Source organism: Alligator mississippiensis, chromosome 4, assembly GCF_030867095.1.
Source record: "Alligator mississippiensis isolate rAllMis1 chromosome 4, rAllMis1, whole genome shotgun sequence".
NCBI lineage: Eukaryota > Metazoa > Chordata > Crocodylia > Alligatoridae > Alligator > Alligator mississippiensis.
Window position 1 is genome coordinate 89,155,819 of NC_081827.1, and position 21,963 is coordinate 89,177,781.

The 21,963-nt window shown below is 44.7% G+C and overlaps 2 protein-coding genes and 1 non-coding gene across 5 annotated transcripts in view; 2 read left to right on the top strand and 1 right to left on the bottom strand.

Annotated features, from left to right (window-relative positions):
• Positions 1 to 614: 614 nt before the first annotated feature.
• Positions 615 to 21,040, bottom strand: POLDIP3 (DNA polymerase delta interacting protein 3). Of its 2 annotated transcripts, none has more exons than XM_014610904.3 (9): positions 20,905 to 21,040; positions 16,803 to 17,190; positions 13,779 to 13,853; positions 11,047 to 11,142; positions 7,261 to 7,443; positions 6,675 to 6,752; positions 5,499 to 5,628; positions 4,506 to 4,572; positions 615 to 3,849 (listed from the first exon to the last, which is right to left on the bottom strand). In XM_014610904.3, the coding sequence occupies exons 1-9, from the start codon at positions 20,961 to 20,963 to the stop codon at positions 3,675 to 3,677; spliced, it is 1,251 nt and encodes a 416-aa protein (XP_014466390.1). In that variant the 5' UTR covers positions 20,964 to 21,040; the 3' UTR covers positions 615 to 3,674. The 2 variants fall into 2 exon arrangements, with proteins under 2 accessions (XP_014466390.1, XP_006269856.1); XM_006269794.4 differs by having other exon boundaries at positions 13,779 to 13,856; positions 20,905 to 21,039.
• An 11-nt stretch (positions 21,041 to 21,051) lies between these two features.
• Positions 21,052 to 21,963, top strand: part of LOC109281509 (heat shock 70 kDa protein 12B) — a 60,288-nt gene continuing 59,376 nt past the window's right edge. The window contains exon 1 of one of the 2 annotated variants that reach the window (XM_059726229.1): positions 21,052 to 21,255. In XM_059726229.1, the coding sequence (XP_059582212.1) occupies positions 21,103 to 21,255 (153 nt within the window). In that variant the 5' untranslated portion in view covers positions 21,052 to 21,102. The remainder of the gene's footprint in view (positions 21,256 to 21,963) is intronic. The other variant, XM_019480819.1, reaches the window with a different exon arrangement.
• LOC132250474 (U12 minor spliceosomal RNA) lies at positions 21,330 to 21,479 on the top strand. The gene has a single exon (XR_009462200.1). It is a non-coding gene; the product is annotated as a U12 minor spliceosomal RNA (small nuclear RNA).

Sequence of the window (21,963 nt, forward strand, 5' to 3'; positions counted from 1 at the left end):
GGGTCTTAAAATTATCTCCAAGGATAGAAGTCCACAACCTCTTTGGGTAACCTGTTCCAGTACTTTACTACCCTCCTAGTGAGAGAGGTTTTTCCCAATATCTAACTTAAAGTTCACTTGCTGCAACTTGAGACCATTGCCCCTTGTTCTGTCATCTGCCACCACTGAGAACAGTCCAGCTCCATCCTCTTTGGAACCCCCTTCAGGTAGTTGAAGGCAGCTATTAAATCCCCTCTCAGTCTTCTCTTCTCCAGACTAAATAAGCCCAGTTCTCTCTGCCTCCCCATATGTCATGTGCCCCAGCCCCCTAACCATTTTTTTGCCTGCTGCTGGACTAATTTGTCCGCATCCTTTCTGTAGTGGAGGGGGCCAAAACTGGACACAGTACTGTACTCCAGATGTGGCTTCACCAGTGCTGAACAGAAGGGAATAATCACTTCTCTTGATCTGCTGGCAACACTACCAATGCAGTCCAGTATGCCCAATGAAGATGGGGGATGCATGAGTAATGCACGTGAAGATTACAAAGGTGTTGAAACAGGTCAGAAAGTTTTGTTGTCTGGGAAACAGCATTAATTACTCAGGGAGCATGTGTTAAGAGAACAGCGAAGATAGCAAAGGCAAATGCAGAATTTATTAGGCTTGATAAGAGCAAAAGATCCAGCAACACCAGCTGAGAATACACAACATAACACTTATCACAGTGCTCTTGCATGGGATGGGGTAGAAACACTAGTGCTGAATAGGGCTTGCAAGTGTTTCTTCCTCAGTACCTTCAAAAGATTGCAGAAGTGCATTAAGATATTGATAACGCAGAGTGTATGCTCAGACTGCCATGCTCAAAGGCAAATTAGATGGCTTGGTCCTCTATTCAGGATACAGGGTGCAAAGATCCTGAAGCAGGCTGTGTGTTTGCTAGTGCCACAAGAGAAGGGGAAGAGGCAGCAGCATTTAACTTGGAAGGAGAATGTGTGTAGATTATTGGGAAATACCAAACTTGTGGGGGTAAGCATGTCACACAGCCCGGGACAGGATCAGCAGGGATGATTATGTCCCACCATTCCAGAATACTGTAATGGCTAATGAGGAATAGGAGTAGCATCCCTCAAAGGCTTTGGAGGCCCTCAACGTGGTGGTGGGTACCAAACACACAGACACACTATAGAAGTTATGGTGTAATTGAACAGATTTTCCTTTCTACTCTTACAGCATTTGAAAGCCTACACGAAGTGAGAACTACCAAAAAGGTGAGATGGTGCATATTTACCATCTCCTCTTTTAATTAAAAGGTTTAATTTTGTTATTTTGATGTTCATGAAAAAGGCCAAATAGGTGTTCAGTTTACTGATCTTTCCCTAACCCTCCATTATACTTCAGCCCTGACAGAACAGTCATCTTCATAAGAGGCAGAGGGTACTTCTATCTATATTAATTCTTGTGTCTCTAGGCTGCCAACATCATCTATTTTGGTGGTCTGGACACTGATCTAAGAACTAGATGAAGACATTTCACATAGGACAACAATAAGTTATTAGCTGGTAGTTCTGTCAACTTAATAGGCCTGGTCTGAATGGCTTCATCATACTTGTACCTTGTACTTGAAAGATAGCCCAGCTGTTCCATTACCTGCTTAGCTATGTATGGCATTTGCACTGAACCAGAAACACTAGGTACATACTAAGTTGTTTCAACTGGTGAAACAGACTTGATTAAAAATCTTAACAGCACCACCATTCTGATCTTTCAGCTGCCTCATAGCATCTAAAGAAGCTTAGAATCCACTCTCTGTATAACAAACGTTTATTCAGAAACAGATCATACATAATCTTCTCCAACCCCTAACACTCACTCCCCCCACCCCCTTTTATTATTAAAATGCAGATGTTTGATGGGTGACCTAAAGGAGGAACAATAGCAGTCTTAATTCCCCTCCCTCCCCCCCCAAACATCTGCAGTTCACAAGAAGTACTTTCCATAATGGTGCAGTTGATTTCCAGACCAAAATGAGTACTCCAGAAAAGCAAGTCCTGTTGAGTCCTCTGTTATTTCCATGGCTAAGAGGGATATGTTGTGAGAGAGGAATGGTTTGTACCAGCTGGACAGAGTAAAGAATTTGCACAGAACAAGAGCAAAAGAAACAAAGAGCAGACCAAGAAACAGAGTCTGAAGCTAGTGGTATTGGACAGATTACAGTACTTAAAGGATTTCAGCAGGGCTGAACAGAACTGGTTAGTCTCAGAGCTGCAAGGATAATGTTCAAACCCAAGCAGGGGTGGCTGTTACCTTCCCGCTCTTCTCATACTACACTTTAAAATTAATACAAGTACATGTAGCTATTGGCTTTCCAGTATTCACCAAATTAATGGTGTGCCAATAAAGGAAGCACTGAGTGCCACCTAGTGGCTGCTGAATCTCCAGAGATAGACAGTCTCTTTGGAAGGTACATCTTTGCTGCTTGACATGGGACCTCCTGGTTTCTACGCTTCCTCTGCCGTATCCCAACTGGAGCTCCGGTTGTCCTCCTGCAGCCATCCCTCTTAAGCCATGAAGTGCATCCACCATCCTTCCTGCCCAAGTATGTGAGCTACAGGCCTGTGTAGAGCTAAGCATTACCCAAAAGGAGCCCTGTGAAAACTCACAGTCCTCAAGGGCAGGAGGAAAGGGATTGCTTTCTACAATTAGTGTTCAACTTCGTTCCCAGGTTACTACTCCATAAAATCAGATCAGAGAACATAGAAACACCCCCTTCCTTTTCCACCTCAAAGAATGAATGTCAGGGACCGCAGAATACCTACCACATGATACAGCTTAATGGAAAGGGAAACATTTGATTTCCTTTGGTTCTGGATACATGAAGTCAGTCCAGAAACAGGAAAAGGAGGACAACTCACCCTTAGGTACTCTAAAGGTTCTGATATATTTAATCCTATAAATGCCAGAGTTATTTTCTCCACCTCAGCACACTATCAAATGCCGAAATTCACCAGGACATTAGCAGAGGCTTAACTGTGCCAGCATAACAAATGAATATTTGCACCAATATGCATCTTCCCCAGCCTCCCCAAGTCTCCTGTCAATTTGTCTGCATACATGGGAGCTGCTGCAGGTTAGTTTCTCAGCATCATGGCTGCTGCTTCATAAAATGTCCAACTGTTAAGCTGAAGTAGCATATGACCAGGTGCATGCAAGACAAAAAAATTGTGTCACTTGTTGCACAGAAGTGCACCTGGCTCTGACCCAAATGCAGCAGCTTTAAGAATGAAATCTCATTATCTTCAGGTGAGAATTAAGTGGTTTCGCCTTTCCATCAAAGGTAAATCAGCAGAGAAGAGGAAGTGTTTACATCCCCCACCCCCATCAGTCTCCTGGTGCACTTTAAAAGGCTGTCCACTGGGGCTTGGAGCAAGGGAGGGAGTTACATGGTCTATGCATGGTAATATATAATTGGTAGAAGGGGGAGGTTATTCTTATGGAAAAAGGTGGAAGAGAATTCCAACTATGAAAACAGAAAATACACACAAGAGGGAACACTACTGTACAGGAAGGGAGCGATCATAGAAAACAAACAAAAAACCGCGCGGTAGGTAAACGCAGCAATGCCTGCGTCCCTGCGCTATTCTCTCCATTCCTCGACTTGAGCGAGTTTTCCAGTCCACTACTCTCCTGCCCACTTCTCAGAGCTTGATTTTGAATTCTGTAGGCTGCACGGAGGCAGAGGCCCCTGAGGATTTGAAGAGCGCCTTCAAGATAGTGTCAGGGTCCACCTCAGCTGGTGGATTTGAGGAGACAGCTGCACTTGACCGACGTGGTTCTCCTTCCTTCTTCACAGAGGGAGTATCACTTAATCGACTGCAGGAGGGAAGAAGACAGCCAAGATTTAACTTCAAGTTACATTAGAAGTCGGGCAGCATCTAAGTTTACTATTCCTGGTTTTTTCCCTTTCCACGATATTGAATGCATGGCTTAAAGCAATGCCTCCAGAGATTTCAAGTCCTGCATTCAGAGTTAGCAGGAGCAAGGAGTGCTACGGAAGCAAGCTGTGACTTGGACCTGTGGGGGAAGCATTCAGTATTGCTCAGCAGCAAACCTGTGACCAGGCAAGCTAGCAACAATGAGCTCAAGGGAGTTCCTGTTGTAGAAAGACTGGCTACAGGAGGGAAAAGTGCAGCTAAAGAGGTGTATGCAAGTGTGCCTACAGACTGAAGATTTTCTTGAGTAAAGAAAGCAGGGCAGGGTAGTGTGGTGTAGGACTTCCCAAGACATCTGACAAAGTAGGCTGTTGCCTATGAAAGCTCATGCCTTTTTGAACCAGTTAGTCCCAAGATGCACCCCCTGCCCTACCTTCTACCTGACTTCAGACTAACACAGTTAACTACCTCTGTGCTTGAGAGAAGTTTACCACAGAAATGTTTTCCTTCTCCGATTCACATGCCCAACCACCCTCTCCCCCCTCCAAAAACACAGCCTGCATAGAATTTTTAGTTCTTCTACACTTGGACACTTACAGCAAGATTGGCTGGTCTGATGTGATGACATTTCCATTCATGTGAAGGTTGCATTTCATTGGCTGCCCTATAAACAGACAGAAATCCCAAATCTTAGAATTCCAGCAAGGCAAAGTTTCAGGAGTACTGCACTGGACTGCAGGTAAGGATAAGCAGAAGTAGCCTTACATGTTGGAAGAGCCATTAGAGGGTTCATTTGCCCTTTCTTTTATGGTAAAACCGCACTAGAGCTACTGGAAAAGGTTAATTTGGAATAAAAAGTTCAGCTCTGGGATGGCTGAGCAATCTGCAAGATTTGAGATTGCACCTTACACAATTCGGCAGCAAGTCACTCAGCCACCTTTTGCCTCAAACACATTCAGCTAGAGTTTCCACTTGCTAAATATAAGGTTACAAAAAACTGTCAATACTTATGCTCAAGAGTAAAAGATAAATATATAATCAGAAGTGATGGCAATTTCCCTCTGTGATAATTTCCCTCAGATCTGTCCAGACTAGTCAAATGCTGTACTATCAACTCAGAGAAACTCATGTTCACTTTTACAGAAGCCTGATTCAGAAATGTTTTGGATGTACCTAGACCTTTGCCTTGTACAGTGAGGTGCACTAACATGTTATGCCTTCCCCTGGAGTACATAGCACTGGCTCCCATCAGGAGGCAGGATTCTGGTTTAGAAGTACCCACGATTGTATCTAATAAATAGAATTCAATACTGCTAACTTCAATGGAAACTGGCCTTTACCTTTATGCTATCCCTTTCTAGCAAAGCAGTCTAGAAGCAACTCTGATGGATAGCAGAGATATAACTGATTATATAAAAACCTGAACAAATGGCCTTAGTGCCAGTGTTACAACCCTCAAAAACATTCCCTGACAGAGACAGCACAAAAAGCAGCTGAAGCACTTTTCGGAACCTACATCAAGGTGGAAAAGCCTGTGATGAATTCAAAGACCCCCCACACCTTCAACCCCAATCCTAGCCTCAGGCTTACCATCTAAGCACCTGTTGTTGTATTTCTTATATGCTGTAATGGCATCTTCCTTCTTTACAAAGACCACCTCAGCCACTCCAGGATGCACCAGACGGGCTCGCTTCAGAGCGCCACACACACAGAACAACTCCTGAGGAAAGATAAGAGCTGCTGCCAGTGCTGTATTAGTTACCATTTGGATCAGGAAGTCATGCCATCTCTAAGTCAGGCTTACAGCACTTTCTGGCAGCACCATTTCATTCCATAGTCCAAGGCTCTGGGAGCGAAATGGCTGGTTCTCTAAATATATGTACTATGGTACAGGTTTTTGATGTCTGGTGGCCTAGTCTGCATTGTAGGTTTACTAACACACAGGCTGAAGGAATCATAGGGTTGAAAGGGACCTCAAGGGTTATCTGGTCCAGCTTCCAAACAGTCTGGCTGGGAGCTGTTCCAGAGGCTGGCAGCAGGGTCAGGTCTCAAACTAGAGACCTGAACACTGGCAGGCTGGCAACATCAGCCATCAGGCCCAGGACCTGGTGCTTTCCCAGCCTTAAACCAATTGGCTTCTGAGCAAATTCAGATCTCAGCAGCAAAGGGACCTTATGCTGGCAGGTCAGAATAGCAGTTGGCTACTGCCCAGGGCTAAGAGTTCAAAGCCATTGCAGTCAGGCTTTTGCACTCAAGTTTCACCACAAAGGAAGTATTTGGAGTTAACCCCTTAGCTCCTTTCAGCCTAACTGGCAGAGATGCATTGTCCATGTTTTGCATATAACATTTTTTTTAAAGTCCCAATGACCTGGCTGCTAGTAGGCAGCCTGTAGCAGAGAGCAAGGGCAGCTAATACTGGGGTGCAGGCTCCTTAGCTCTCTACAACACTATACAGAAGACCCAGCTTCCATTCTTCAGTCAGAAGGGTACAAAAGTGCTGTGAAGGCTTTGGGTATGGAACTTAAATTGGAGGAGGCAAAAAAGATACCACCATCATGTACCACTTGATATCAGATCCCCCAGCTGATGGCTGATCAGCTTAATGGACCCTAAAAAAGTCTCTGTTCAGAAAAAGCTAACTACAGAATCCTCAAGGCTCAAAGGAAATCAAACACACAAACCCCAAATGAAACGTGCCTAATGCAGTCAAATCCACAAAGAAGGGTAGGGTGTGAAATTATAATGGCACAGATAAATGGCACTTACAACAATGTCTTCTTCTGTTACTCGTGGGTGCAGATTGTTCACAGTCATCTTTGTGCCTTCCAGAGGGCTGAACACAGGCTGCCAATATAAAAGTAAAATGAGTCATTCACATTAGGGAGAGAGAAAAACACATTAGGGAAGACACAGTGACAGAGAAAACAAATAAACGGTAGTAACTGGGATCCTAGGGAAAGCAAATGGGGGGAGGAGGAGGGGGAAAAAACAAAAAAAAACAAGTTGTTTTTGGGTTAAGCACCAAAGTCCACCAAATCTCAGCTCAACGGATCTTTACAGAAATAGCCCTTCTTCCATACTAGTTGGTCTCTGAAGTAATTCTTCTACCCCAACAGTGAATATGGCAACTAGTTTGCTCAACGTGCAACAGCGAGACTTGGCCAGTTAAAGCTCTAATCATATTGGACTTGCAAGTCACTGCTCATGTCCAAGTAATTTTTTATAGACAGTGGGTTCTAGTAAATCACCCCTGGCTCAAAACAGTAGTAAATCCTGGTGAGTGGGAAGGGGCCATGGAGGGGAGTTGTCCAGCCAACCCATCCAGAAGGGAGTCCTCTTTCCTTACACTCACCTCAACAGGTGCTGGCTCTTTTGGTGGTTCCTCCTTTGTCACTAAGGTCCGGGACACACTTGTCAGGGCCTTTGTCCGAATGGGAGAGGGTGGGGCTGGGGGTGCTGTATAGGTATCATTCTGAACCACTTTGGTGAGCGGGACAGTCTTGGACAGAGAGAACTTATTGCCACTCAACCCAGCCTACAGAAAGAGAGAATAAAAATACCCCTGAAAAGTGTATACCTTCACAAGCAAAACTCCTTTGCAAGCAGCAACAACCAGAGGCATAAAAGAGGGCACCTGGGGCAATGGCAATTTCCAGCTGCTGGTGCTACTGGCATGGCCATGTGGCTGTGGCTGCAGCTGTTATTTTTTTGCCTCCACCTAACCCGGCACCTGGGACTACTGCTCCAGTCACCCTACCTTAGTTATGCTACTGACAGCCAGTGAGAGTTACCAACACACACTAAATACTCTAATGATTTCCCTAGAGAAAATCAGTGTTAACAGGCACCTCTGTTTTCACACTGCAATAGTAAAGCAGAGTTAAGAAATACTTCCATGTTTAGAACCCCTTTAAGCCTGAAAATCGCACAGCACCTTACTGTGTGCCTGCAGAGATAACTGGACTGTAATCACATACAAGTTGGCAGGTTAGTGTTTAGGCAGGCTAGTGTTTCTGAAGGAAAAGACTGCCATAGCATCACAGGACAAGAGGTAAAGAGCACCTTTTCTATTTGGAACTGCTTGGGAAATTTTCACTTAGCAAAACAATGATGCTTGGAGCTATATCAGTATATGGAAGCTAACACAAGCTCTTGTGATAAGTGCTGGGGATCTTTAATGACCACAACTGGTTAGAAGCTCAGTTTTCTCCCTGAAACTTATTCAGATACTGGCACCCCCAGAACCACAGTGACACTGGTCTCATACTTATTCTAAAACACAAAAGGGAGATTGACTACATCAGACTGTGCACACCAGGACAGCCACATCTATCTGTCTTCTCTTTTCCCAGATGGCTGGTACCTACTGACAGGCAGCCAACAGCAATTTCCCACTACAAGAGAAAGCTCCTGCTTTGTTGATGTCTGGGATCAGGGGGACCAGCAAGTTTCCATTACTTGCATGCTCAAGGCAGTGATGAGACAGGTCCAAAGAACTGCTCCAAACAAAGGGAAATAAACCAAGAACGAACATGCAGGACTCTCTTGTCAGCAAAGGAGAAAGCAGTTATTACAGCTGCAAAAGGCTTGTATAGCCATAGGGAGCCCAAAGGGGACTTTGCGATCTGAAGAAAAGTTGAAGTGTTGGCAGAAAGGAAAGGGCAGGGATGGAAGTGCACATTCCAGGGTTTCATTACTTATATACCATATTTATTTGACTACAAGATAAGCAGCATGGGGGGGGAGGGGACCCTCATCTTACATTTACATATAAGAAAACCTCACCAGATACAGTCCATCTTTGAAAGGCAGCATGTGCTCAGTAATGGAAACCAACTATTACACTGATTAAATGCACCTAACATTGAACATGACTATAAAGTACATGGCTCATATTGGGGAAACATATCTGGAAGGGGTAATACCATGATCACAAAGGTGGTTTCCCAGAGTGAGGCCTGTCCCTTGCACTTCAGGCAGGCTGACCCCTACATACAAGATTTTCCAAATGTGGGAAACTTGACTGCAAAAATTCTGTGGCCATGGGGGCTGCATTCACACAACACCCCCTGCCTCCCAGCTTACTCCTCAGCCTTTTGGCTAGGAGTAAGCGAGACAAGAGGGCATCTGAACCCCATTGCCTCCAAGCTTGGAGCTTGCACACAGGATACTTACCATGGATTCCAGAAGTATCCCAAGACTGATGGGTCTGGGAGATAGGATACTTGCTTGGTGGTACAACCACATAGATTTGAATGATTGAGCTCTATTCAGTTGAAAGTCGGAACTTGACTATTGGGTTTTGCCCAACAGAACTGATTTTGCCCTTGAAACTAAATTAAATAAATACTGATGGGAACCTGTCAATTTTTTTCTATTTTGGCTTAAGGCCAAATTAGTTCACACTTCCAAACTGACTGAGCCAAGCTCAATTGTTTGAGTCTGTGTGGCTCAACCATTGGGCAAGTCTCTTCCCTCCCAGACCCATCAGCTCAGATGCCCTCTAGTCACACTTGCTCCTAGCCAAAAGGCCAAAGGAGTAAGGCAGGGGAAAAGTACAAATGCAGTCCCCCACTGCCAGGTAAGTAAAACCACCTAGGCTGAAAACCACCTCATGGTATCTCCAGGTCAGTTTTTTTTGGTTTGTTTTTTAAAGAAAGCTTTTCACATCGCAAGTCAGATCAACCAAATCTATTCCAAAGTCATGTGAATCATTCAAGAATCATATGTGGCCCGGCTACCAGCAAGTATCCTCCACCCCAGCCTGGGGCTTCAGATACTTCCAAATCCTTTGGTAGGCATCCTATGTGCAAGCCCAAGCCCGGAGGCTTGGGGTTCGGATGCCCCTGAGTTTTGCTCACCCTCAGCCGTATGACTGTAGGAGCAAGCTACGGAACAGTCTCCCATATCTGGCAGGGGAAATACCACGACCACTAAGGTGGTTTTCCTAGTTGCTGGGGATAACTGCTTTTCTGGCACGGGGTAGTACCCACAGAGGTAATGTATAGTTAACCTCCCACGTTCATTTCCCATGGGAATATCTTGACCTCATGGTATCTCCAGGTAAACAATAAGTTAGCACAACCCACCCAAATAAGATAAATGGTAGTGTCTGTTGAGCAGAGTACCCCCCAGCATCAACTTTTTTTCCAAGTCATGGTGAGCCACTATACTGCATACATTTTGATTTCCTCTTCACTCTCACAGTTGAGCTGCACCTTTCTTTCCCATTTCCAATGATTCCTATTTCTTCATTAATCTTAACTGTCTAGAAACATCACCAAGCAGGGCCCTTAACAGTTAATCAAGAATCCCTCTGTTGGTCCCTCTCAGCCTGTAGCATATGAATAGCTCTGCCCTCCTGAGGTAAAGCCAGACCAGGCTGCCCAATGCCTCATCTGCATATACATTTTTGGATGATCCCAGGACTCATTACAAGAACACACAGTTCCAATCATGAGGAGCTAATTAGCACATGGATCTTTTTTTTTTGTTTGTTTTTTTGTTTTTTGGGGGGAGGAGGGAGGAATGTATCTGGAGTACACACACATACTGAGCAATGCTGAGCTGTGAGGGTCACCACTGTTTGAAATGCTATAGACTTTGCTGGGGCCCAGCACAATGAACTTTATGGTAAATCATGAGCCTTTTGTCTTTGGACTAATATAATGTAGAGTTTGTATTATATATAAGTAGTGTCAAAGTGCTACTTAAAAGTGTTTATGGAGCCCCTGTGCTAAAACTTGCAGCAGTTTAAAAAAAACCAGTAAAATATATAAATTCTGGATGAACTAAATCTATTAGTGCTATATGTAAATGTCTAGAGCTATGTTTATTTCAAGGTCAGCATTTTCAAATTTGTTTCTCACTTCCATGTGCTCAGAGAGCAGGGTCTGACAGTAAAGAGGAGGGGAAGGGGTTGCATAGAGAAGATGTTGTGGGGAGGAGGGGGCACACTGGAGCCAGGATGCCCCCTGCCCCTTTCCGTGCAGCTGGATAGGGACCATCAGCCAGATCTGGCCTGTCAACCAAAAAGGTTAAGTACCACTGCTTCAGAAGAACATGAGCCTTGTAAAGCTGCAGCCTACACATTCACTCAACATGAGCATGGTGTGGCGTGGTGTGGTGTGAACCTTACCGCACTGTGCAGGAAACTGTTTGTGGTGGTGATTTTCATCTGTTTGCTAGGAAGGGGAGAGACAGTTCCATCATCATCTTCCATGTCATACGGGGCCTATGAACAAGCAAACACATGGCTCGTGAGGATGTGGCTTTTCTCTAGACACCATGCCCATCAGGGCAGTCTTTCTACTTCCAGCCTCCTTCAGAAGAAACCCACTCACTAGCAGAAGGTAAACCCCACCAATACTTCCCTCTCCTCTGTGCCCTGCTGCTGCCTGCGCTACTGAAAGCTGAAAAGCCGAGGGTGATGTCAAATACCAGAACTGCCTTGCACTGAACTTTTTCACAGAACAGAGATTTCTCTAGACATAATGAAGCTGCAAGCAGATTTAAAAAAAAATCCCTCTATCTGGACTCATGGAGGACAATGGTAAGACAAAGAAGCATTAGTGCCTAATATTCTTTTGTACCCTGCCAGCTTTACACCTGAAGTCTACATAAATGCCTTTTTTGTAAACAGGAGGCTGCCAAATGCATCAGAGCCCCACATTCCTTTTGAATAGACTGTTTCCTTCAGCACACCAGATGCCAGCCTGGCATCAGAAAACACTGTGCTGGGAGGTGTGGGTATTCTGCTGAATGAATAATTCATTTTTCAGCTCCACTTCAGTGCTTTGAACCCCTCCAGACAAAACTAACTCCTACACAAAACACTTTCACACACTTTAAGCAATGCTATTGAAAAGGGGAAGCATAAATGCACAGGGTACTTCCCAAAACGAAGTCAACGCGAGGCTAACAAAAGCCAGCGTGGCCTTTGGCAGACTCCGTAATGTCAATGTAACTAAAGGTTTACAAGGCCATCCTTCTCCCGACCCTCCTTTATGCCTGCGAAACCTGGACCATCTACCAGTGTCATGCCAAGAAACTAAACCACTTCTACCTGTGCTGCCTGCGAAAGATAGTAAAGATCAAGTGGCAGGACAAGATTCCAGACACTGAGGTGCTCAGTTAGATCAGCTCTCCCTAGTATCCACACCCTATTAAAACTGGCACAGCTAAGACGGGCTGGCCACCTTTCAAGAATGCCCAACACTCGCCTGCCGAAGAAAATCTTCTACGGCAAACTGTCAAATGGAGTATGCTTTCGCGGTGCACCAAAGCAGTGGTACAAGGATACCCTAAAGATGTCCCTAAAGAATTTTGGCATTGACCTGGAGTCATGGCAGCAAATCACTCATGACCGTCCATCCTGAAGGTCATTGGTCCAGAGCAGCGCACTGGCCTTTGAGCACTGGCACATAGCAGAGGAAGTGAGGAAGCATGTGGCCAAGAAAACGAGGACCTCTCATGTCCAGTCCTCAGCGCTCTCCTGCACCTGCTGCAACAGACTGTTTGGGGCAAAGATTGGGCTTATAACCTGTGTACCCACACGACCTAGCCTCCACCCCCCTCCTCTTCTCTCTTCTTTCTCCCTTTCTCTTTTCTCCTCCCCCACCTCTTGGATGCGGTCATCTTCGCTTGCGAAGGACAAAAGAACTTCCCAAAACACAAATAAGGGCAAAGTCCCTGTTCAAAAAGCTTATAATTTAACTTAAACCAAAAAATATACATGGAAACAACTCAGGAGGGGAAGATCGCTGAAGAAAGGTTTTGTTAAAGAAGGTGACATTTAAGGAGGAAGAGATCCTGGTTGGCATGCTGGAAATAAGCATAAAGGTTCAAAGCCTAACAAGTGCTGTAATAAAGAAAGCATGAAGCCAAGACACAGCAGGGGTGGAAGGGGCAAGAGATGGTAGGATAAGATAGATGCAGAGGATCCCAGGCGGCTGCAGAGGTGAAGAGTTCCAAAGATGAGAACCTGGCACTTGAATGTAACAGATGGAAAAAGAAGTGAAAAGATTCAAGGAATGCAGCCGTGTCAGAACAAAGGAGAAAAAAATTAAGTGATGGCCATCTTGTTGGATGAAGGTGGTTAGTGAATGAAGTGAAATGTTAAAGTTGCTGTAATCAAGGCAAGATGACCAAGACAGAACAAACATCTTAATTAGAGCAACAAAGAAAAAACAGACACGGCAGAGAAAAATCCAAAAAGAAAAAGAAGCTGGGGGGGGGGGGAGGAGTCAAAATCAAAGGGGTTAAGACTGAACTTGAGCAGGACTAAAATTTTAAAATGTAAACATGGTCACGGAAGTGAAGTGACACCCCAAGGTTCAAAATGTCTCCCCTAGGTCTTTAGTGGAAATCTATTCAATTAAGGAACTGGGACACTACCCAACAACACTACTCAATGAAATTCAACATCTGCTTTCATCAAGGCCAACATCTAGAGCTTCTAAAAGCAAACCCTCTCAACAGCACACCTAATCATTTCTGATCAGATACAATGTAGGTAGGCAGGCAGACAGTATGATGGAGATGAATAAATCCCTGATCTGGTGTGAAATCACCACTTATTTTATGACATGAGCCTAGAAGGAAGGAACATAAAGGGGAACTTAACAAAGAATCCTGAAAAAGATTAGATTGGCTAAGGTCAAAAATACCCACTGGTGTTCAGATAACATGGTTAGGACAAGAAACATCCCATTTATTTTACCATGATTCTGCACAAGAACACATGGATCTGAATAAGCTGTGTGACTGAACTTTCGAATCCTCCCCTCCCCTCCAACCCAATCCTCGTGGGAAAAAACCCATAGCAACAAGCAGGCAATTCCATGCTGCCAAAGAGCAGTACTCACTCACCTGTTTGTGTGTGTGGTTGTTCACTACGTTGATCCTCATTCCCGTAGGATGAGAGTGTCCTGGAGCTGCAGCCTTCTGCTGCAAAACCAGAAAGAAGAACCAGTCAAAGCATTAACATCAACACATAGTTTTGATGCATCTTCAAAAAGGATAGCTACTAGTTCATTCCCTTCGAATAATTAACTTAGACTCACACTCCCACTGTTGCCAACACAGCGGCATGGGATGGTGGTACACTGTTTGAAGGCACAAAAATAATGTAGTTTTTTTTCTGTAGTACATGTTCTGTGTGAGAGACCATCCCATCAACATAAAGGAATTAAAAGCTAAGGTCTAGGCAGAGGATTTATAGCACAAATTATGCAAGCTTTGGTTCAAGATTAGCAGGAAATGAATTAAAAACCTCGAACGCTATTACAATCGGATTGGTGCATAAATAAATACGAATTAGTTAATGTGGTTAAGCAATGGGGATCACATGCCACTATCCTTTGGCACTGTAGGGAACAAATGGTATATAACCACATTTATGGTACTCCCTAGAAACTGCATTCTAGGATGCAAGCTCAACTAACTCAAATCTGTAGCAAGAGTGAAGTACCAAGTTCTCTTTCACAGTAAAGCTGGGATACATTTTACTTGAATGAAGTGCAGCACAAGACGGCACTGCTGGCCATTTCAGCAGTTTTACCTGTTGCCTTGTGCAACTGGGAAAAATCCAGGGTGTACAGCTTTGCTGAAGGGTTCTTTTCTGGACTATTATATCTCTGAGCAGTTCAACAGCCCTGAGAACAATTTGGAATTTGTCCAAGATAGTGAGGCTAATCCTCTGGCTCCTGCTACAGTAGCATGGGATCCTTCAGTCACCATGAACAGTCAAAGCATGGCTTCTGCATTTAATTTAGAAGAGCTCCCTGCGGTACAGCATCCTTCTGTTCTGATTTGCCAGTGATTCCAATTTGCAGGCCTGCAAATGATGGATAACTACATTATTTTTGTGCCTTCAACCAGTGTCCCACCATCCCATGCCACTATGTTGGCAACAGTGGGCGGTGTGAGTCTAAGTTAATTATTCAGTTACTTAATGATTCCAATTCAGAGAGAAAAATCTGCCCTAATATATTACCAGCAGCACCTCAAGATTTTGCTGAAGGTCTCAGTCAAGTAATGATGATAACATACAGATCTCGTCTTCATAGCATGAGATCTGACCAAATCAAAACAATGCAGCCATGTGCCTGAAAAGAACCAGAATAGTTCAGCTCATTTCCTCTTGTTCTGGTTGTGAGAAAGGGCATTAGCAGAGAGCTGGAAACTGGCAAAAACCCATCAAGAATCTTAGTTCATATGTAGGAGTTCACCTGCGGTTTTTGTCACTGTGTGACCTTGCACTCACTTGTTTACACAGAGAGAGTACTAAGGCAGCACAGTTGAGGCAAGTCATTACTGACATGACTGATATTTTTAAAGTGCACTGCTGCTGGACTAATTTTTCAGAAAATACTTAAATCCTTCAAACACATGGCTGACAGCCCCATATGCACCAACTCTGCTCCAATCATTCACTGACACTTGCAAGCATCCTTAACTGACTAATCTGAAAACTACTGAATGGGCAGCTTTTTTGTTTTGTGAGCTGCTATCTGGGGGAGGGAAATCTGAAGCGGTAATGTGCAAGTTGTCTAACTTTTGGGAGAAAGGTGCACATTTTGATGCTTTGAAGAAAAAGCTAAGCAAAGACCAAGGTCAATGGGACCCAAACAGAGTAAATCCCCACCTAAATTCAAGGGAATAGGGATTTTTCTTAGCAAAGGCTGGAAGCAAATGAAGGGAGTTGTTGGCCTGCCGATTTAACAAGAGGTGTTGATAGCTATATTATTTGTCTTGAGATGCACAATGATTTAGCAGATAACCAGGATCAGGATTAGAGTATCATAATTTGCAAGTGGCATGGTCTGCTGCTCACTCCTCTCCTCTTGATCATCCAGCATTCTCTTTTTCCTCAGAGAGGTTTGTTTCTGTTCACTGTCATTTTGTGCATTATAGACTTCAACAGACAAGCCTGCAGCTGATACATGGCTTTGGGGCCCAGAAGAATCAGTTAGGACTCAAGCTGCCAGACAAATGGGAAAATACGCATGACAAGTGAAGTCAGAAATCAATGGGCAGAGGAACACTGGCTGGGCGGGCAGTCAGCAGTTCTACTGAAACTGGGACAGAACTTGAATTCCAGCATTAAAGTGTTGAATAACTAGGCCACTCCCTAATGCTTAGGACCTTCATGGTAAAACAGTACCCTTGTACTGGACAAGGAACAAGACTGGAGTTTAGGAGAGGAAGCTACGTTCTGCTGAAGGCCAAAAAGAATGCAATAAGATGCATATAAATACAGAGTCTAACCTAAAAATGTTATGGTTGTGGGCTGTACTTCCTAATTAACAGAATTTCCAGCCATGATGTGCAAGCATGTTAGAAGGGTTCTGCAAAGATGATCAGCAGTGTAAGGCTTAGTAACAATATTTACATTTTCCTTGGATTTTAACTGGAAGAGCTAAGCATGTTCAAACCTCACAGAGTATCAACTATAGTCTGCACAGACTCAGAAAGATAATCTGACCTTGACACACGGAGAGAGTTACTGGCAGTTAGAAGGGAAAAAATGCATTTTTCTTAGGTAAAATCTTGTTTTTACAATTCCCCCCGCCAACACAGCACAAGGGGTACCAAAAATTCTCAGAGCTCCTAAAACCAAGCATGAAGATGTAAGTGCATCACTTTTTTCACATACAAAACAACTAGAACTCTTGGTTCCAAAGACCTTTTTCACTTCATTCAATTAAAAAATAATAATTTTTTAAAAAACTTCTCTCACTTAATTCAATTGTATCACTTTGTTTCACGTAGGGCTGGCTTGTAACCATGTGGACTTCTCTAAGTATAAATGTTTCAATTAGCCTGTAATGGGATAGCTGGTTGGGGGGTGGGAGCACGGAGGGGATGTGTGGTATGAGGGGGGTGACTTACTTGAATAGTTTTGGTGATTTTCATGGCTGGGCTCACTGTACCCATGGCTGGGCTCATAATGGCAGGAGCACTCCTTTTTAAGCTGATCTTCTCTCTGGCATCAACCACTTTGGTCACCTTCTCAGCAGCCACGCTCTGCTGCTTGCGGGAATTCAGCATTTCACGGGCATCCTGCACTTTCCCTTTGATTTTGAATCTAGCATCTTTTTGAACCAGTTTCTCTCGGGCGTCTTTAACTCCCAGTTTGTGTCGGGCATCAGTGAGACCAATCTTTTGCCGAGCATCAAAAGTCCGCTGGAAACCGATGGTTGCTGAAGGTCTACTTAGAAGACTTTGCTGGATCCCAATTCGCGATCTGACACCTCCAAATACTGGCCTGGTATTGAGCCTGGAAAAGAAGTTTCAGACCCAATATAAGCAGGTTATAGAATTAATAGAAACTTTTCAACAGTTTTACAAAAAACTAAAAATCAAACCCTGAGACAGTCCCATCTAGAATCCCATGCATTTATATGCATAAACAGAACCGAAGCCAGAAACATCTACATCACTAGCAATTGTGACTGCCTCTGCTTTAAGCTACTGGCAAAAAATATTTAAATTCCCTGGGTTGAATTTTTAAGCACAAACTCATAGATTAAGTTACTCAATACTGAAGAATAAAAGTTCACAGAGGAAGAAGCACAAGCAACTATAAGGTATTAATGAGAAGCAAGGTGAAGGCTAACAAGTAGGAACCTGATTTCACTATCCTTAACTTCCCCAAACAGAAACTGAACTGCCTGAATCTTTGCATGTGTCCATCCCCACATAGGTTTTTTGGAGCATGGGTACAGATTCAGTGGCAGGTGATAAAACTGAGAAAATTAGTTTTAAAATTATGGTACTGAAATTTTTTTTCCCCCACTACTGGCTTTTTGATTCATTACCTCCCCATAATGGGTTAAGCTTGATGTGTTTTTGACTGCCTTTCTGAAGGGGACTTCTTAGTATTATAGAGATGTTTTATAGGCAAATCCAAGGCTGAAAGAAACCTTGTAGGATATGTTGCATTATTTCAGAAATGACTACCATCATGAGAACATACAATGAGGTAAGCCAGGCTCTGTATGTTAACTTTACTGTGGCATTTTCTGACTTGATCATAACTCTGCGTGACTTTAACTATTCTACTTAACTTTAGGCAAAAATATTTAAAAAAATCCAAAGCAGCTTTGCATTTCAGAACCAGGCTCTGCTTGCATTCAATGGTGGAACACCAAATCTCACAAACTGTGTAGGAAATGTGCAAGAAGGAAGTCCCTCCCCTCAGGATTTTAGGAACAGAGCACTGGGGGAAAGATGAAGCATATTTAGATACCAAGAGGAAGAACATGGACCAAAAAAAGATGGTCAGCTTCCAGTACCATCTTGCCCACCTCTTGTCCCCTCTTGCCCACCTAAAACATTATTAGCAAAGGCTGGTTGTGTCAAGTTCCATTTTACCTTTTGGACAGATGTCTGAATATTTTGGGGTTTTACTGGGAGAGGGATTCTCCCCTTCCCCCAATCTTTCCATTACTATGAAATACTTAAATGAAAACATGCAAAGTTTTTTTGGCTAGCAACTAGAGATCTGATTCTATATCAAGCTGAGTGGCTCATCTCATATTTTGACCTTCAGCACATCGAATTCACCAAGTGGCTGTTTCTCAAATCTAATCAAGGAACATTTGAAAATTTCCGATCAACACCACAAATCAGTGATTGTAGTTAGCAATCAAACATCAGTATATAATTTATCTGACTCAACATGCTGAAGGCTGAAGTGGTAGAAAACTGATGAATGGGCTAATGTAATGAAAATGCTTCTTAAAAAAAAATGTCTGCTATGGTTTACTATCAGTCTTACTCACCAAGTCACACTGCCAGAGTAACAGTTAAGAGACAGCAATATCATAAAGATCTGATGTCAGTAATATTCAGAAAATATGTGAAAGGAAGTTAGAGAGGTGTATGACATGATAATAGGCCTTTGACTACTAGGTGCACTGGTGGCCTGTGAAGTTTTTCAAAACATGCTTTTTTGGGAGCTGTGCTGTGAACAATGGAAAAAAAGAGGCGTTTTATCCACCAAAACTCCCCATCATTTTAGACAAGGATACTTTAACAATATGACAATCCCTAAATGGGTTCAAAAGGAATAGATTGCTTTTTGATTGGAGTCAAATAAACAAAAATAAAAACAGAAGTCATCTGATACCCTGTTTTAGCATTTGAGCAGGATGACTGACATTGTTCCCTAATCAGAGCTGCTAAAAATCAGGCACGAATCTCTGCACTAGGGATTAAGTTAAACCCATGTTTTTAAGAGAGTCATAGTTAAAGAAGAGTGATTTGGGAAAGAACACTTTTCTGTAGAGAATCACTCTCAGAGTAGCATAATGGGGTCCTAAGAAGGGAGACCCTTAAACAGCATTACTCCATCCAAATCAGTTCCTATTATTACAAATCCTCCTCAATACCTAAAAAGCAAAACAATAATATCATCATCATCATGCTTATGAGTGCGCAAGCACACTTTATGTTTAGGCTTTCAATTTTTTATTACCATTTTGTGTGACTATATTTAATAGCATTTATACTGCAATACAAATATACTGTTTGCCCAACACTGAGTAAGGCATGCTAGCTGGTTCAAAAAGCTTGCACTCTAAATCATGCACAATAAATAAAAGAAAGACAAGAGAAAGGCAACACTCTAGTACAGGTTGCTGTCAAGAGATTATTGTTGAGTAGAAGAAGGTTGGAAAGCTTCCTGGAAGAAATGGATGTTAAGAAGGGATTTGAAAGGGGAGCCACGAGATGCCAAGCATATTAAGCAGCGTGAGACTGTTCCAAGCATAGCACAAATGAAGGCAAGGCTGAGTCCTCATCTAGGATTTAAAGGTAAACGAGAAGCTACTTGCTACTACCTCTTAGGTATCGCCTTCTAAAAGACAAGAATGTCTGATGAAGAAAGTCTTGTTTTTGAAAGTATATAGTTGGTCCAATAAAAGAGATCGCCCAAAGAAATCCCTGTAGATGTTCATGTGGGCTAAACTAGAATAATTCAAACCTATGCTTGCCCTCAGACCAGAATCACAGGGACTGTGTACCACCAGACACACAGAGAAGGAGAGAAGAGACCCACAGGCATCCCTGAGGAGGGTTAACCGATGCAGAAAAAGGAAGGTGAAGGGCTACAAAAAAAGGAGGCAGCGGAGCAGCAGAATCAAGAGACTACAGGCCTTGTCTTCAAAGCCCTTTGCTGAGCTAAGACCTGTTCTAGGGCCCTGCCCACAGCCACACCTCAAGGGGTGTGTAGGAGGGCTACCACACGGGCGGTTAAGGAGATGGTAGGCTTTTGAAGCTACATTCTCAGGTCCTCCTGAACAGCTGCCAGCACAGAGGAAGGCTGCCCCAGAAGCCCAACCTGTCCTCTCACAGCCAGGACCTTTCACTCCCTGCCACCTCACGAAGCCTTCCAGAGCCCACAGCTCCCGGCTGCACCGAGGGCATCGGCAACTGGAGGCCCACGGGGGAGACCAGCCACGGCCACTCAATAGATAGGGAGCAGCTCCCACAGCCTTAACACCAGCCCATGTGGGCAGAGGAGGTAGGGGCTAGTTCAGCTCTAAGCCAGGACAAAGCCATGGCTGGGGGGTGAGAACAGAAGGATCAACGGCCGGAGAGAAGAGCTCAGGTGGCCCCATCACTAACAGCGGCTGCAGGGCTGGGGGAAGCCAGGGCAGGGCAGGGCAGGGCAGGGCACCCCGCTTGAAGCTGGGCTGGACGCCCCCCCCCCCCAGCACAGCGGGGCTGCAGGGGGAGCGGGAGGGGGATCCCCGCCTCCCCCGGGGTCTCAGGGTGAACCGAACGAGCTCTCCCCCGCCCTGACTGACAACCAACGCAGCCAATCAGCATCCAAACAGGCCCCCCAAGGCCAACGCCGCAGCCAATGGGAAGTCGGGGTGCGAGTCAGGGCGGCGGCGCTGGCCCAGGACCTGAGGCGGAGCGGGGCTGAGGCTGGGGCCGGGTGAGCCGCCCCCCCACGACCCCCGCTGTGCCCCGCCCCGCTCACCTGCCCTTGGCGTTGACGCCGCGCTTCCGGATGAGCTCGTCCAGGGACAGGTCCGCCATCTTGCCGCGGGGCCCACGGATCCGACGCAGCGAGCGAGACCTGGAAACGAGACCGAGCACTTCCGCCACAAGCCCCGCCCCCGGTAGCGACCACGGCACGCGTCACGCGGCCCTGCCCGGGAGCGTGGAAGCTCCCAGAATGCCCCGCGGCCACGCAGGGCTATATTTGCATAACGAAGCACCGCGTTTGCACATATTCCTGCCCGAAAACTGCGAGTGCTGCGGGAGACCGCGGGTTCGACTGTCGGTACGGGATGAGTGGCATGAAACTAAACAGAAACTAATTTACAAGGTAGGCCCCCGCTCTCACCGTGACCTTGGGGTAACCCGCCGAGCGCCGCCACCCCGCCGCGCAAGCGTAGGTGTATGCCTTAAACTTATGAGTAAGGAAAATAACGACCCGGGGTGACGCCCGGGTTCTCACTGCTAATGTGAGAGGAATTTTTGTGCGGGCACAGGTCGTCCTTAGGGTGACCCGCCTACTTCGCGGGATGCCCGGGAGCAGCGATCTGCCCGACCACCCTGATCTGGTTAGCAAAAATAGTGTGGGATCAGCGCGAGTTTGCTGGGGAGGTGATAGTGGTGGTAGCTTGGAGATGAAGCAAATTTAAACATATTGGGAGCTCCTCTCTTTGCTTCGGCCGAATTTGTGTACTTTCCGCACGGGAGAAATTTTTTGCCCAAGGGATCCCCTCTATCAGCATCCTCCCCTGAAATACGAAACATCCTAACACGAAAGACAATGTTCTTTGGGTAAATCCGCCAACACGGCTACAACCTGTATTGTTGTATATACAGATATATTCATGTACTTTCATAAAATATATGAAAAGGCAGGGTAGTTTTGTATCTTAGACTAACCAAAGTGTGTGTGTGTGTGTGTGTGTGTGTGTGTGTCTGTATACACATAACATTTATATAGGCAGACAAGGTTTTTTGGGTAAATCTGATATCTTTTATTAGACCAACTTAAGTACTTGGAAAAAAAATTTTTTTGCAA

Coding starts and splice junctions, on each gene's coding strand:
- POLDIP3 (XM_006269794.4), bottom strand. CDS start 20,963: ATGGCGGACCTGTCCCTGGACGAGCTCATCCGGAAGCGCGGCGTCAAC. Junction 5,629..6,674: donor TAACAGAAGAAGACATTGTT/GTAAGTGCCATT, acceptor ATCTTTCCTCAG/GAGTTGTTCTGTGTGTGTGG. Junction 3,850..4,505: donor TCAGACCAGCCAATCTTGCT/GTAAGTGTCCAA, acceptor TCCCTCCTGCAG/TCGATTAAGTGATACTCCCT.